This window comes from Hoplias malabaricus, chromosome 9 (assembly GCF_029633855.1).
Source record: "Hoplias malabaricus isolate fHopMal1 chromosome 9, fHopMal1.hap1, whole genome shotgun sequence".
Classification (NCBI taxonomy): Eukaryota; Metazoa; Chordata; class Actinopteri; order Characiformes; family Erythrinidae; genus Hoplias; species Hoplias malabaricus.
This window is the reverse complement of record NC_089808.1, coordinates 26993830-27010784: the sequence shown is the minus strand read 5'-3', so window position 1 is coordinate 27010784 and position 16955 is coordinate 26993830. Positions and strand designations below refer to the sequence as shown.

The following is a 16955-nucleotide window of genomic DNA, read 5'->3' as shown; positions in this document are numbered from 1 at the left end:
ATGCAGACCTACATTAACTGCTGAATTTTTAAAAAATGAAAATAGAAAAACTAAAATCGGACAAAGTATTAATAGAACGTTAAACGCTGAAATCACTTAGCCAATCACGACGCAGGTGTCAGGATCCTAGTAACCAATCAAAGCGCAATATTCGAACTGATAGGCGGGCATTGTTGGAATACGGGTGGAAGAATAACAGTGCCCTTGAGCAGTGGCCCCACGCGGCACGTAGCCAACAGCTCAGGTCACTCAGGTTCAGAAAGAGTCTCTGCAAACGGAGCCCCAGTGTTATTCAAACACAGAGAGCTCCTGAAAGAAGCAGAAACTCAGTATGAAAAATGACAGTGACGCTCAAGCAATTTGGGGTCATATTCCACAACGTTCCACATATTTGCTGCAGTAAAATTCACTTTAGTCAGACTTGTATATTGCTTGTGAGGATTTCATTTGATTAAGCTGGAAGATCATAATAAGGCAGGTCAGGTTCTGGTGTTGGATGATTGTAGTTTGGGATCTCAAACACCACTACGACTCTTGGCAGAGGTATTTGATGGTGCCACATTCACTTCATCTTACATTGCTGGGGGTGCCTTTATCCCTTCTGTCAATGCTTTGTTGGTGACCAAGTGTAGATGATCCAGGACATTAGCAACAGTCTTCTGCTGAGATTATTGTGCATAGTCAACAATACAGACACAGGCTACCGAGTCGACATAACAGTTTTCCATGTTACTTCCAACAAACGAGGTTTGTATTAAAATAGCAATGCTCTAATATACAAGGTGTGCTGTTTAGCTTCATTAGGCCAAACAATTAAACACATGGTCACATATACAAACAAGTTAATGTGGATATGTGCTTTTAAAATGATATTTTGCTATATTGTTACATCTGAATGTATTTCAAAGAAAATAAGATTCATATGTCCTGAAAGTTTCTTTTACATGTTTGTCAAGTGCTTTGACCTTCAGTGCTCTCTAACAGTGACAGTTTAATACATATGCTTTCGGTGAAGGAGAGAATATTCAACAATTCTGAGTAGCTAGATCAGTTATTCTGAGTACTCCATTCACCACTCAAACCTGCTCATATCACAGCAACTAATGTTGCAGTTCCTCATGGAAATAAACAACCATGATAAGTGGACTGTTTCTGGAACATTTGAAGGATAGTAGAATTTGGTGTTAATCATTAAATAACCTACTATTGCCTACTGTGAGGCACAACATTTAAATTTGAAGATTTAGTATGCAATGTTGTTACAAGTAATGATTAACTAAGTTAGCCATTTAGTGAGAGTTTATATAGTGGATCATACACAGACTCAGTGCAGGAGATTTTAGACATTGTCCACTCTGTTAGCTACACCTACCTTGTTGGTCCAATTTGAAGATGTAAAATCAGAGACAATAGCTCATCTGTTGATTGGTCATTTATTCATCGTAGTGCTTCATCAGTGGTCAATAGATGTGGCCCACAGGACACTGTTGGTTGGATATTTTTGGTTGGTGGAATATTCTCAATCCAAAAGTGACACTAAGGCCAAGCAGCTGTGTCTGATTCAGTTGTACCATTGCAACACACACTACGATACCACCATCATGCTGGCGTCACTGCTGGGCTGAGAATGATCCACCACTCAATTCATACCTGCTATCTGGTGGCCCTGTGGGGTTCTGACCATTAAAGGCCAGGGTGAAAGGGGATATGGAAAATATGAAGAGCAACAGATGGACTAGACTCTGTAATTGTAGAATTACAAAGTGCTCCTTTATTGTCAGTTAATCTGAGAAAAATTAGAAATTTCAATATTTAGCTCTAAATATATCAGTTGCACGAACTTGTTGACATGTTCCTGAAGATTACTGGATAAAAAATGTAAAAGGAAGATAATACATTATTCTCAAAGATTTTGCTCTTATCCATGCGTCATCCATTTCATATTACATAGGAACCTTGCTTGTAAAAGCAAACAGGTAAAGTTGTTAGTCACATTTTTGTTATTTTAGTTTCAGCAGATGATCTGGTGCTCTTGTCCAACGCAACCAACTTACAGTCATGTTGGTTATTGGTACAGTGTAGTTTTACTGCCCAAGATTGGAATCAAATTTTATTCTGCCGTATGAAGGGCTTTTGGGTTACACATTGTGCATGATTAATCCCAGTATAAGTTTTAGAAATTAATGTTGGTGGGAGGTGGATATGTGAAAATAAACCAGACCCTGTCCAGGCTGTGCCTTTGTTATAGATATATAGTTTTTTTTTTTTTTTTTACTCTCTATTGTTAACCAAAGACATTAAAAGTATAAAATCACTAGCAGCTAAAAAGCAGGTCAGGTAACAACTGAACTGAGCACCACCATGGTATAAAGGAAACTGTGGTAGAGCAAATATTGGTAAAAGGATGGTGCTACATTTAGAATCTAAAATAACTACACTTCCTGAAACTTGGTTTTAAATGGGCTGGCTGGGTAAACACTGGAGGTAAATGTGACACACCTACAATGACCTCTGTTTTTAAATGCATAGTCGTATGCTACCATTGTTCATGAATGTCACATACATATATTCAACATTTGAGACATAGACTAAAGCAGTCTATAAAATTTTACCACACTTATGATATCAATATGATATAATATAATACCACATAAAACTGGCATCATCTCTGTTTGTAATACAGATTGGTTAGTAAAGAACTACATGTAATTTGACTGCAAAATGTAAGCACTGATATTAAGTAAGTAAGTGAAATTATATATTTATACGGTGGCTTGGTGGTTAGCACCTTCACCTCTCAGCTCTGGGATCCTGGGTTCAAGTCCCATCTGGGTGGAGTTTCCATGTTCTCCCTGTATCTGCGTGGGTTTCCTCCACAGGGGACTGGAATCAATATATATATATGTGACACTTTCCAAATTTGAGGTGATAAGAAATTGTTTTAGTTTGGAGATAAGCTGGAAAAAATAAGCCTTAATTACTGCATTTGTGTGTTTGTCGGATACTCTGGAAAATGTGTGAAAACTAATAACCTTTTTAAAGGTTTTTTTTTTAGGACTATGCTTTTAATTACACAGCTTCAATAAATCTGTAATAATATGTGTGCTTATAAAGTACATAATAGCTGTGTCACCATGACTAACTAGAGTAGTTAGACCCATTTGTGGTTTTGGGAGCAAGAAGGAAGTAGGAGGAAATATTTACCTTTAAATAACTCAAGCATTATGAGAATGGTTTCATCAGATATTGTCCCAAAGTAATCAGATTACATAACAGCTTTTAGTAATCTAAACAATTACGTTACTGATTACACTTTTACTCATGTTATTAATTTGTGATTAATACTGGATTATAGCCAGCATTTAATAATGGTATAGTTAAAAAAAATTGCATTGTGCCAAAAAAAAAAAAAAAACTGAATGCAACTGAATCACTATCTGGATGTTTGAATCAGGGCATGCCTTCCATACCTTAGAATATGTTTGACATTCTTGCTTGCTCATACCCTCATGTGGGACTGTTTACTCTTTTTTACATTGTGACATTGGTCTAATTCTAACAGGTTTCTCATACTCTAGTCGAAACTTTCTTTGTCTGACACTGTCCAGGAATTCCAACAATCTGCTACTTGACAAGGCTTTTTGTCAGAGCAATAACTAAGGTGTTTCTGTGTCAGAATTCATGGCAAACATGGATTCATTTCCATTGAATGACCAGAAATAGATATTGCTTTGGGTATAAGATAAAAAAAAACATTTCTAGATATTACATAACCAAATTTTTAAAATATAATTTATGTTGTGTAGAATTAATGATCACAGGTTGGCAACAGTTATTTCCAGTCCAATCTGAGGAAGTAAAACATGCATAAAGAAATTCACTGGACTGTAAAAAGTTATTGAAATATTCAGGTATTCAGAGTGACCTTGTGAGGGAAAATGTGTAACAATGACTTTACAGAAAAGGTACAAATGATGGGGTTTTCTCTGAGATGTTTATACTTCTCAGCTGTTATCATAATGGTAGGAGGGTCTTGTTGGGCCATGCGCTGGTCCACAGTTGTTATGGAGACTACAAACTCTCATCAACATGCTTTTTATTCCAGGCCTGATCCGTTTACTTTGCCTGCTTCCGTTAATGTATGTGTGTGTGTGTGTGTTTGTGTAACTGGGAGATTCCAGGTGCTGGGTGAAAAATAGGATACTGACATAATATGGCACCTGCCCAGTGTTTGGGATATATTAACATGCTTGTCGGCTGCTTGCTGCAATGGGAACTAAAGCAATTATATTGCCATCAAATCATGTTATATCACTTTTTTATTTATACGTGTCGCTTCTATCAAAAATGACATGTCATAATTATGACTATTATTAAGCAATTTGAAATAAACAAAAACGTTCATTATGAATGGTCATCTATTTCTGATGTCAAGTTTTTCCATATCTACATATAGTAGATAAATACGTATAATCATAATACAGTCTACAGGGTCAGTGGCAAAACCAAACCCAAAGTTTTGAGGCAAAAAGTGAACCATTTTATTACATTAAAATGTTTCATACAAACAACGCATACACACTAGTTCATATTGCTTCAGACATAAGATTTTCTTTTTTTAAAACAACTTTGTAACAAAATGTAAGTACAACATTTATGAAAATATATAAATCTCTAAACAGGGATTTCAGTCCTGACTATACAAAGAATACAATAAACACATTCATTACCAGTATGCCAACTATGTTTGCAAACATGTATATAATTAAATGTCATTCAAGTCTATAACGTACAATATGCCATGTTCTGCTCTCATAGTGACACATTCAAATATACTCTAAAACTAGCATTCCAATACGATACGGACTTCTTCTCAAACTTAGCAAAGGTAATACATTTCTTCTATTATAATTAATGTATACTGAGAGATACAATAAAGCCATTAAAAATGATGTTATATTAAGTCACAAATGATAACACAAATTTTTAAAGGAGAAATCTAACACAAGAATGGAAACAACTTTGGCAAAGTACAGTATAATGTGTTTTGAAAATTTGCACTTTGAGGGGTGATGTGTTGCAATCCTGAATAATGCTACAGGTTATAAGTCATAATTGGGCCTATTTCTCAACAATTCCAGAGGTAAACATACAATTTGTCGGAATAGCCCTTAAAGTTATGGAGGAGATTGAATGGGGCATGACTAATAATTGTGTTGAGCATGCCATATTACACCCATAACTGAAGGCAAAATGCAAATCTTCACAGGCCATACTAAACCACCAGCTGTAGATGAGTCAGTGTCAGTCTACACTCAAGAGAAGTCAACTGTGGTAAACATCTGTTCAAAAATAAAGTGCAGTCCCTAAAACTGGCTTGTGACAACCATGTTTTCAATGACAAGTATTTATACGTTCCTATGTAAATCATCAATTACATGAAAATACAAAGAATTCTTTTTCAACTATCACACATTCACACTTCACCTCACTAGGAACATGAATAACAGCAACAAACAGAAGTTGGCATAAACTTATGACACCACTTTTTAAGGCGTAGATACTCCTGGCGAGATGCTACACACAATGCTCAAATATTAAATACTTATGGTTGAACCCTACTACCAAAATGTTCTCTCAATAATTTCCACTCTTTCTTATATTCAATTTAATACAATAAATGCAATATCATAACACTTTAAACAGCCTTTATCATATTATATCCTGAAATAAATCAGCAGTGATGAGTGGCAATTTGAATGAATCAAATTTGTTGTTTGTTTTAACATAGTATGTTTTATTGTATTGATGAATATCAGTATCAAGATAGTTTTGTTTTACAAATTCCCTGCATCTTTTTAGTCATTAGTATTTATAAGAAAGATTTCTTAAAATCCAGGCACTCTCTTTGATTGCATTAAGCACAACATAACATTGTTAAGGAGTTGCACAAATTGCAGCAGCCAAAATAGATATGTACACATGTACACAAGTTTCATTTTTTCATATAGTTCCAGAAGACATTAACAAAAGGGATGACAGAACATTTAAAAAAGCAAAACAATATGCAGCAAATGTGTTATGGCTACAAATATATAACATTTCCATGTATTTTTCTATAAAGTAACATTATACATCTGAATGCATCTGAAATATCATACGCACCTTTAAAGGAAAACATGACAAAGCCCAAAGAATGGTTACAGTAATGTAAAAGATCTATGTAACAATAATATTTCTCTGCTGACAAAAATAAATTAAAGATTTATTACGCTGTCATATTAACTGACATGTGATGAAACAGAATGAAAGTGGCTTGACTGAGTGCAGCTTTATTGTAATTGGCCATTAACAACTGTGTGGGACCCAGAGGACGGATTTGTGCAACTGAACGAGTCACAAGGTTGCTGTAAACAAGAATCAACTGCATCCAAATCTGGTTCCATTCACATAACTCTCTACCATCATGTAGGTGGCACTATCACTGTGGTACTTCAGTCTTTTTTGTGGGTGTCGTTGTTTCTGGCTCACCACCATCAGAGACATTGATGGGGCTATCCCTAGAGAAGACTTCAGTGGACTCCCTCCACACGCAATCAGCAATGGTCTTGAAGGCATTGGTGCTACACTTGGGTCGCACTTTCTGTGAGGCATTGTAAACGATCTGGCGGCTATTAGAGGTGGCAATCTTGATTTTAAGGGCTGCATCCACGCGGTCCACAACTGTATAGGTGCCTATACTGCCATCCTCAAAGCCAACAATAATGTTGAGTGCTCTTTGTGACAGGCACAAATAGGTTGGTGTCTTGTAGAGGGAACATGTACCAATACTCTTCCCATCGGCGAGTCGCATGACAATTAAACTAGAAACCACACCTGCATCATCATCCTCGTCACAGTTTCGGAAACAGATGTACACCAAGTACCGTCCATCCCGTGAGAGCTTCTGCCTCCATATTATGCCAGCAGCATGTACTAGGCGGAGTTTGCCACTGTGCAAGTCCAAGACATTAATGTTCTCATCACCTTTAGACACAATTCCCAGCTTCCCATTTGGTGAGATTTGGAAGTCTTCCAAGTTCTTCAAGAAGTTGCTTGGTAGTTGGACCCTTCTGCAGACAGACTCATCAGCTACACTCCATATGAAAACTGTCTCTGTTGAAGTGATGAAGACTACATAATCTGGGCTGTCTGGAATTAGCTTAAAGTTTACTATTGTGATACCATCGTCACAGACAAACTTCTTGGATACACTGCCAGACCACAAACTAACAGCCAACAGCTTGTTTTTTGTTGTCCCAACTAGGAATGTGTTTGCTGTGGTGATGAGAGCATGCTGAAGTGTTACCAAGATGTTGCACACTTTGTGTCCAGTAGCAAGTCTCCATACACGAGAAGCATTTTGCTCACAGAGAGAGACAACAAACTGGTCATTATGGGTGATGAGAAGTTGTGATATCTTTTGGCCATTGATCCGGAATATATTCTCTCCTGTAGTTGTGTGCCAGATGTATTGGCTACATTTGTCATCAGATGTTACCATGAGATCACCAGACGTGGTAAGAACACAGTTCTCCACAAGCCCTTCATGCTTAAACACCATCTCAATGAAACCTGTGCTGAAGTTCCACTTATGAATGGCTTCTGACCCATCCGTTGTGTATACAAAGTCCTCCCTGCCTGAAAGCTGAACACTTTGGATCCGTTTTCCTGTTTTATCAATGTTTGACATTGCAGTTATAATGTCAATGTCCCACACAGAGAGAACCCCACTGCTGGCTACAGACAAGAGCAAGTTATGATGTGCTGACTTGATCAACTTGACGATGGCTCCAGATATCTCTATCAAGCTAGCCATACACTGTCCACTGTCTCTTCTCCAGACAAATATAGAGGAGGTGTTTTCCATGGATGCCACGATACTTTGGCCATTTTTGGACAGCACAGCAGCCACAAATTTCTCACTACGTTTGGCCTTGAACTTCTCAACCATCTTCCAAAGCTTGGTATCAAGCACTTCAATGCTTCTGGCTTTGCAAATAAGGATTGATTTCTGATCCTCTGAAAGTTCTATCCCAACCACCTCACTCTCATCTCCTCTACAATCATAGTCCTCCATAAGCCTGGGATTTGTGATATCTTTGGTATTCCAAACAGAAAGACTACCTTCATTGTCAATCATCACCATTTGATGGATAGTGTCTAGAACCAGGATGGACTTCACAAATCCACCAGAAAACTCAGAGGTCACTGTGGCAAGCTTATCTCCACTTCCAAGGTGGAATATGGTAGTCGTGTTTAGGTATTGCCCACAGAAAGCATACATGCCATCTGGGGAGCATTCAACACAGGTTACCTCATACCAGCAATGGAACTGATACAGAGGCCAGCCGTAGAGCAAGTCGATCACATTGACATCTTTGCTGGCCTCTAACCAAGCTAAGGCATGGTGGCTAGACAGAGTAAACCCATTGATGAATGCTACCCCTCCTGTAATGCCACAGTGCTTTGAGCCTTTAATGTCCACTTCTGACAACAAACAGGATTTATGGTTGTCATAAATGAGCAACGTGTTTTTAGTGGTGGCAACTACAAGGAACTTCTCATCTGTAGTGAGCCTAACACCAAGCACAACTGACCTTGCTGTGTCTATCTGTCTCAGTAACTGTCTGCTCTCAACATCCCATGTACTGACAGAACCATCTTCTAGAGCTGCAATTACAATGTTGGGGGCCAATGTGGGTAGAATCTCCACAATTTGCATGTAGCTGGAGCACAATGGCAGTCTTTCAGGACTGTAAGTGACATCCATGGAAGAGTGAAGTGGTACTATGGAGCAGTATTTAGGGCCATCTTTGTCACACTCTAGTAAGAGATGTCTGAGCTTTGGAAGGGATGTAACCACAGGAAGAAGCCTTTGCTGAAGCTCAGCAGAGAGTGATGCAGGGTTCTTAGTCACCTTTACCTTTATACTACGCAGGGTGCCAGCAAGAAATTTGAGCTCCTTTTCTTGTGAGTAGGTGTAGGCCATGTCAATGTCCATCAGTGCCTTGTCAAATTGCCCAATTTTTATCATTGTATACAGCCAGCTAAAGTTCATGATTACACCATACATGAGGTCATCTGTCCGCCCACTTCTTGTCAAATGAAATAGCAATTCTGTCATTTTCCTGTGATTGACAAAGAAGATATCTGGCTCAAGCAAATTGCACTGGAACACCCAGGGTTGTTCAGGAGTTTGTCTGTCATAAGAATGCTTGTCGGCTGAGGCTTTGTCATGGCCATGAAGGCTCTGTTGGTGATGAGGATTCCGATGCTGAGAGATGTTTAATGAGGCAAAGTGATTATTGTCGCAGTGGAAGATCTTCTTTCTGCCACCTGCCCATGCTCCAAGGAAGTACTCAGCCAAAAGGCTGTGCATCTGATGCACGTCCTCTTCATTACTGAGGTACAGTTTTTGTGCAATAAGATGCAGATGCCGGTTTGCCCACACCATCAGCGTTACATTCCGGACCTGCCGCTCCACCAAGAACCCCTCCAGCTCCTCTCTCAGTCGGGCAATGAGATCATAGGGGATTCTGAGTGGATTCTTTAAATTTGAACTGACCATGATGTCTGCAAGTACACTATTGTCCAAAGACAATATGTCCTCCAGTTCCATCTCTGTCAACCCTGCACGTGCCATTGTAATGTAGCCCAGTGCACGGAACACAAAGCGAGACCCCAGCTTGTTCTCAACGGAAAAGAAGAGCTGTTCTATACTTTCATGCACTGTTGAGCACAGGGACTTGTCATCTACATCTTTGTGTGACCGCCAGTGTACCACCTCACGATAGATAAGATTGACAAACATGGGAAGTGTACATTTAGCCAACGCTTCATTTACATAGATCTGTTGCCCTGAGGTTACCTTTCGTTTCACACTCAGAAGTTGTTGTTTGAGTGTCTGGCTACATGCCTTGCGGTCCCTTTGCATCAGTTCTACATAGCAGTCCTCGTCATGAATCAGGCAACGCAATTTCTGTAGTATTCCATGTTTGTTGGGCAATGTCGATACCACAATACGCACTGTACGAGGAAGGTGAATTGGTAGCCACCACAGTTTACGGGCATCGTCACCATCTGACAGCTGTTCCAAGGCATCAAGGATGATGACTAGTGGACGATGGAAAGATGACTCCCCCAGAAGATTCACCAACAATTCCCTCATCTCTTGGATCTTGTTTGGTAGAAAATGAATCAAGCATCGGTAGTTGATGGCAATCTGCTCACAGATACTTTGTAGTAAGTTGCGAAGGTCTGTTGACAGGTCAGATGAGCCGATGAAGCGAACAATGACCACTGGATCTGTTTCTGGACCCATTTCTTTCTGAAGACATGCATAGGCCTAGAAAAATTAAAACCAAATAACAAACAATTTTTAAATATTTATTTAAATATTAAATTATTTAAACATTGTTACACCTTAAAATTATTTATCACAAATGTGCAGTGTATCAGTGATTGTGCAAGAAATCTTCTATTTAAGGTTTTTAGTTTACAAAGAAAGCCTTCTCCAAATAATTACACACCCTGAAACAGAAGATTTTATCTGACAAAGAAACTATATATTCTTGCTTAAGGCTAAACAGGACCTTGTATCCTGCTGTTGTAATGACACAGTTCATCTGTGTGTGTGAAAAGCTAATTGTGTAAAAGCTTGATTTTGTCAAACAGATCTAAACTAAATACTATCTATTATGCATTAAACCCTGTTAAAATGTCCCTAAAATGACCCATGTTATAGCAGGCAGGGTGGAAAACAAGGATAATGGCAGAATAAAGCTAATAATCAGATTTTCTCAACAACAGAATCAGATGCCTTGCCCTACTGTGACAATGGATTTGCTAAACTAATTCTATTTCCTCTTTCATTCCCTTTATTATTCATGAGAGCACCTTAGTGATGTTTGGTTCTAGGAAAGGTTTTACATATTTTTTCTCTCTGGTGAGATAAACCAAATAAAATTAAAATAACTTTCTTTATATATAACTGCCTGAGGGAGAGGATTGTAAAATTTTTAAATTCTGTTTTAATGAGAATTCTGACTAGAAATTGTCTGCTCTCAACCATGCATCCTCCTCTTATGTCGCAAAGTTAATAGATATGAGATAAGCATCTCTTTTAAGTGCCACATTTAACAGTAAGCTAAAACTTCACACCCAATTTAAATCGATGTCTTGTGTATTTACTGGACCTGTACTGCTATATGAACATGCACAAACTCCAAGTTGAAAAGATTTGTTTGAATATGATTTTGTGTTGCTGACGTTAGTGACCATGAAGTCAATAGTCATGTCTCTTCAGTGTGTGTTTATGGAAATGTAAGCATGACCTCATAAGGTGTTACATATTTACATAAACTTTAATGACACATACACACTCCAAAGTCGGTATTAATTTTGCGGACGTAACTTGTGTTTAACCCAATGTTTGCTAGCAAATGTGGTCATGTCTGAGTACAAGGGCAACATGAAGTCTATATTTTGGCTATGTCTTTTAGTACAACTAAAAGAGAGGTTATATAGGTAAAGCACACAAGAGAGTTAGTCAAGGCCCTGAGACTCATTAACCTTGAGTTAATGTTAGTGGCTGAGATCTGGGATGTTAGGGACCAAAGGAAATGTCAACACTGTCTTTCTTCTTTTATAGCTGACCCTTCTATTTCAACCCATCAACTTGTCCCACTCTTTTAAACAACAATGAAAGACACTGAAACATATATAAGGCAGGGGAAAGTAAAAGAAAAATAAGTTAACATTCAAAAAAAAAATCCCAGCATGTTGTTATCAGAATAATGGACCTGACACTATGCATGGGAGTACTTGGATCATTAGAAAAGGAAACTGCAACTGACTTCTAAGATTTTGGAGGTATAGAAGAATGTCTGTGGATATTTAATTAAAAAAACAACAACAGAAAAAAAAAACATCTCGAAAAGTATGGGAACTGTAACTCACAGAACCACTGATGACTAGACACTTGGTTGGTCAACTATTCTTGATGTTGTACCTGATAAACTCATATCAGCGTAATACACTACCATGCCTCTACAATGTCATGTCCTACTGTCTTGAGAGGAATTCACTACCAAAACAGTATCTGATCAGTGTTGTATCTGTGATCATCACTGACAGATGGAATAAGGGCAGGAGAGGAATGTTTCTTAGCAAATATCCCAACCATTCTATGAGAAGGTACTTGTTACTGTGATAGAAACTGTGTAGGGTTATATATGGAAACAAAAAATTATATATGATGAATGGCAAATATACCACTGTAGCAGAACCTTCATCTTAATGTCAACCTTTTTGTTTGTGCAGCAGTAGTTGAGATCATGGGAGCAGTGTACAGCTTATGGAAAACTTGCAGGCACTATACAATATGTCCCCAATACATCTACATGTCCAGATGACCCACAAATAAACAGGCATGCACACACATACGGTACATATGGATATATATGGCTCTCACCTGTTTAGCCACCTCAGCAAGCAACAATGTTTTCCCTGTGCATGGCCCACCATACACCACTAGGGGCATTATTCTTCCTCCTTTGGAGGGGTACATGTACTCCAGCACCATGTCCAGGGCCTCACTCTTATAGACATATAATGAGGAGTAGGTCTTGCAGAGTGAAAGATGCTGTATGATCTCATCATACAGAGGATCAGTTTCGGTATCAAAGTTTTGTTGTACTGTTGCCTGAATTATATCCACCATGTCTTCATAGAACTGCTTACAGAGGCCTTCTACATAGTGGCTTTCCACTTCTTGGGAATAGCCCAGTTTCATATCGCAGTGAGTGACAGATGAGTAGACACGGAGGTTGGATGATGCAACTATAGTGGGTATGAACTCGTCTCTGACTTTGAGAAGCCGCTCGTAGGCCTCCTGGTTCCTCATGATGCGGTCTCCACTCGTGACAATGTCCATATAACGAGCCATCTCTGGTAGTTTGGCAAATCGGTCAAAGTTGGAGATTTTGCGAATATAGCACACACATTTCTTCAAGAAGGCGGGGGTCTGTTTCCCTAAAGCAAAATCCAGTTCGTCCTCTAGTGCTAAGAGGGAAAGAGAGGAGATGCATTACTTGCCAAAAAATTAGCTTTTCATTCATCTTTTTGAAGCATATGTTGTTTTGAAGCAATTCAATGAGTCTGTATAAATTTGCACACCCAATTGCTCTCATGAGACGAAAGCTTTCTGCATTTTGGCAGTTCTTAGTATGTGATTAGATGTGTCGCCTAAAGCTGCCTTTAAGGCAAGGCATATTCGATACGATCTCTTAATCCAGCATTGCAGCATCTTATCAAAGACCTCCAAAGAGAGAGTTCCACTGATAGCCTGCCAACCCCGTCAGCTTAGTATTGCAAACTCACAGCTTGCCTTGTTAACGAGAAGATGAGGGGATGAACAGAGGAGAGGAAAGTGGCTGGAAAAGCTCCCTCTTGGAAGCCGCAACCTCAATTAAGTCCCATGTGGACTTTTTATAATCACTGAAGTATTAGTGGTCATTTGAAAAAAGTGGAATTTTAATAATCCTAATATCCTTCTCCTCCTGCAAGTTGGTTACTGCAACAGAGTGCCGAAATGCTCTAGTTTACGGTGCATGTTGGTCATGAGTTTGGTCCTAGTGAATTACTACAGGCATCCTGCCCTTGAGCAAGGTACTTAGGTTTCTGTTGTACATGTGAGTCATTTTGAGTAAGCCCAGGGACAGACAGAGGCTAGAACACATTAACCAGAACCAACAAAAACAAACATTTGGATTGTGAACTCTACTGGTTAGGAATATTGGAATGTTCTCTATTTTAGACCCTGTTCTAGAATATTCACCTGAATGACACTGATCTAGAATGCACCCTAATCACACTTCTTTTTACCATGTTTAAAAATTCTACCCACATTTACAATGATCTAGGATGTTCTCTGTCTCACACTGCCCTCCTTCCCACAGTGTTTATATCACTGCAGTTCTGCAGCACAGAGATCTCTTTTCCTTGCATGGTGTTCTAGCTTAATATCCCCATTCATATTGTTCCACACTTGGAATATTATCTCTAATTCACATACTGTCACATTGAATCTTACAATTAAATGTTTTGCTCTATTCTAAAGTTTCTAGAATGCATCTTTTACTCTATTCTACAAATGTTTTTCCCTCATTGTGCTTCCCCCAACGATGATAAATGCTAACAATAGTTTTCCATTATTCACACTGTTACAGAATGTTTTTCTCCTTTCAGACTGTTTCCCCCCCCTCTGTTCACACAGGCCCAGTTTGTTTATTCCTTTTTTCTTATTTCAATTTGAAGAATCTAAGGTTCTGAGAGCCAAACTCCTGGCCATAGACATATTTATTAGGCACCAATTTAAATGGGGGATTTTCGGGCAGACATTTTTTTTTTCTTTTTAAACTTTGGATTAACCTGAGTAAATTAAATTAGTCTGGCTAGCTCTCCTATTATTTTACATAATGCAGAAGATTTCTGCTTACTCATAAAAGGAGAGTAGGATAAAGGCATATTTGCATCTAAACTGGATTCTAAAACCATAGATGAAAGACTTAGATATGATTTAAGTAAGGTTCAGCTAATATCATCAAATAATTTCTATCCAGGTTAACCATAACCATTTGGTTAATCATAAACAAAATGCTAGCCAGCATGGGCATCTGAGAGCTGACATAACAGGTACGGGCAGTACCATAACATTTAATATTCTCCTCCAAGCATTTTGAGCTTCCAGTAGTCTTGTGTTGCACTTATAAAACAAGTTTGACTCACATGTCTTGGTGGACGCATGTGTTTGTCCTCACCATCCCAATTTAGTGGCATTGTGTATGACTGGGGGAGTCCTAGCTAAGGGTGGACTTGGCAAAGATGTCACTTTCTATTATGGATTAAATACACCCCAGAGCAGGACTGATAAATTACTTTACTAACAAAGATGATTAAATAGCAGACATTAAATGATTAATCAAGGGATTTGTCATTTGTAAGGATTGCACTCACTAAAACTAAAATCATTAACACTGAATGAGGATCAGATTGAAATGTCTCTGAAATCATGAACATACTCTGCAAGGAAAATGTATTGTTAAGCCAGGAGTGAACTGGTACTGGAGGGCCCAAGAGTAGGTTTGATTCAACTCCTCTGTCTCTTAGTTTTCAATAACTTGGCAGTTTAATTCATAGGTACTGAAGTACGAGAACACTTGACTGACACCTTCATAAATTCAGCAGAACATTACAGGTTTGAGGAAGCTTGAACAGACAAATACCTGAGCAGAGGAATTTCTTGGCCTGTGCACTTTTCATGGTTCCTTTCTCTTGCAGTTGTAGAACGGCAGTTCTGAAGATTTTCTTGATCTCTTCAGAGACTGCCCTCCAGGCCTTATCATTCTTTGACTTTGCAGCACTGCTTGACTCCATCTGTGGGAGAGGGAACTCGTCAGTGTAGTTTGCCAGTTTTCAAAGAGATTGATCAATTCTTTCTGAGTGAGATTTAGGTTGAGACTACATTGCTGTTTGAACATTTAAACAGAGATTCGTGGAGTTCACCCTCTGGTTAAGAATTAGGCTACATCTGTGCCTAAGTGATCTGCCCATTAAAAGCTTTAGTCAGGAATCTTGTGTTTCAGTATTGTGAAGCGCAAAATGCCTTTGGCATGCTCTCTGTTAGGAAATTCACATGTAGCCCTTGGGAGACACATTTCAGCTTATTTTTTCATTTTAGTTATATTATTGTAACCAAACTGTTGATAAAAGTTAATCAATGCTCATACCCTTACACGTTTATAAAGGCCATGGTCATATGTAGAAATATAACCTTCATGGCATTCTGTGATAAACTGGTCACCTGAAGAGATGGAGTAATGTGATATGGTTTATTTGTTGCAGTTAATCAGGTTTTTGCATTTTTATCCTGTTTATATTTTGGCTTAACATCCAGTCACAGATTTAATAATAGTGATCAACACATCATCCAATCATGACACAGTGATTTTGCACTTGACCTTCCAAAAGAAGCTTCTGCACATATAAAACAGATTTCTTATTCATACGCAAATTTCAAATTAAGCCTTATGTTCCAAATAGTCCATCATTATATTAACAAAGGATGGGTGAAACAACAGGAAGATGAGTGCGGAACTACATGACCCAGCTGTGAACATGGACAAACTAAATTTGACTTTACTATTTATCATGCTGATGTATGTGGTCTTATTCATCATATTATGTAAGAGAAAACATACTTGTTTCCTTGGACTCTTCAACTAAATTTCATGACTGCTTCTAATGCTTGATAACATTTGTGTTCACTGAAGATAAATTATATTAACAAATGCTAGCATGTTATAATTTGCACACTTCAGAATGTGTCATCATCCAGTATTTCCTGTACCACCAGGAATTTGTTAGTCACACTACAATGGATGCTGGAGGAGCGCCTGCAAATTGATTGTAGACAAATGTCCTTGTGTGAGTCCATATTGATTTTGGAATGCCTGCTTTTCATGATCTGCTTAAATGAATATCCTGAGTGTCACAATTATATCTCACATAAACATCCTGTTTTACATAAAATATGTCATTCTGAACTAGATGAATGCTAGAACACAACTTTTCGTTGATCCCAAGAGACTGCTTTATAGTAATAACACTGACACAAACACACGTATGAATGAACAAATTAATGATAAAATGTTTTGGAAGAAAAACTCTGTAGCTGAACTAAAGTCTGGGCAGGTGAGTTGCCGAAACAGAAGGAGAAGGAGGGTGAGGGAGAGTGTCAGATTTGGGCAAGGAGGACAGGCTGCTTTGGGCCAGATCAGTGGGTGATTTTGCTGAGTGCAGGTAGAAACTGAGCACCTACTGCTTTTCTCATTTTAGCCAAGCAGAGCCACTCA

At 38.4% G+C, this 16955-nt stretch overlaps 1 protein-coding gene across 3 annotated transcripts in view; it reads right to left on the bottom strand.

Annotated features, from left to right (window-relative positions):
- Positions 1-4426: 4426 nt before the first annotated feature.
- Positions 4427-16955, bottom strand: part of LOC136707425 (NACHT and WD repeat domain-containing protein 2) — a 54290-nt gene continuing 41761 nt past the window's right edge. For all 3 annotated transcript variants that reach the window (XM_066681491.1, XM_066681490.1, XM_066681492.1), the window contains exons 6-8: positions 15327-15477; positions 12515-13104; positions 4427-10387 (exon numbers count right to left, since the gene is read on the bottom strand). In XM_066681491.1, the coding sequence (XP_066537588.1) occupies positions 6482-10387; positions 12515-13104; positions 15327-15477 (4647 nt within the window). In that variant the 3' untranslated portion in view covers positions 4427-6481. The remainder of the gene's footprint in view (positions 10388-12514; positions 13105-15326; positions 15478-16955) is intronic.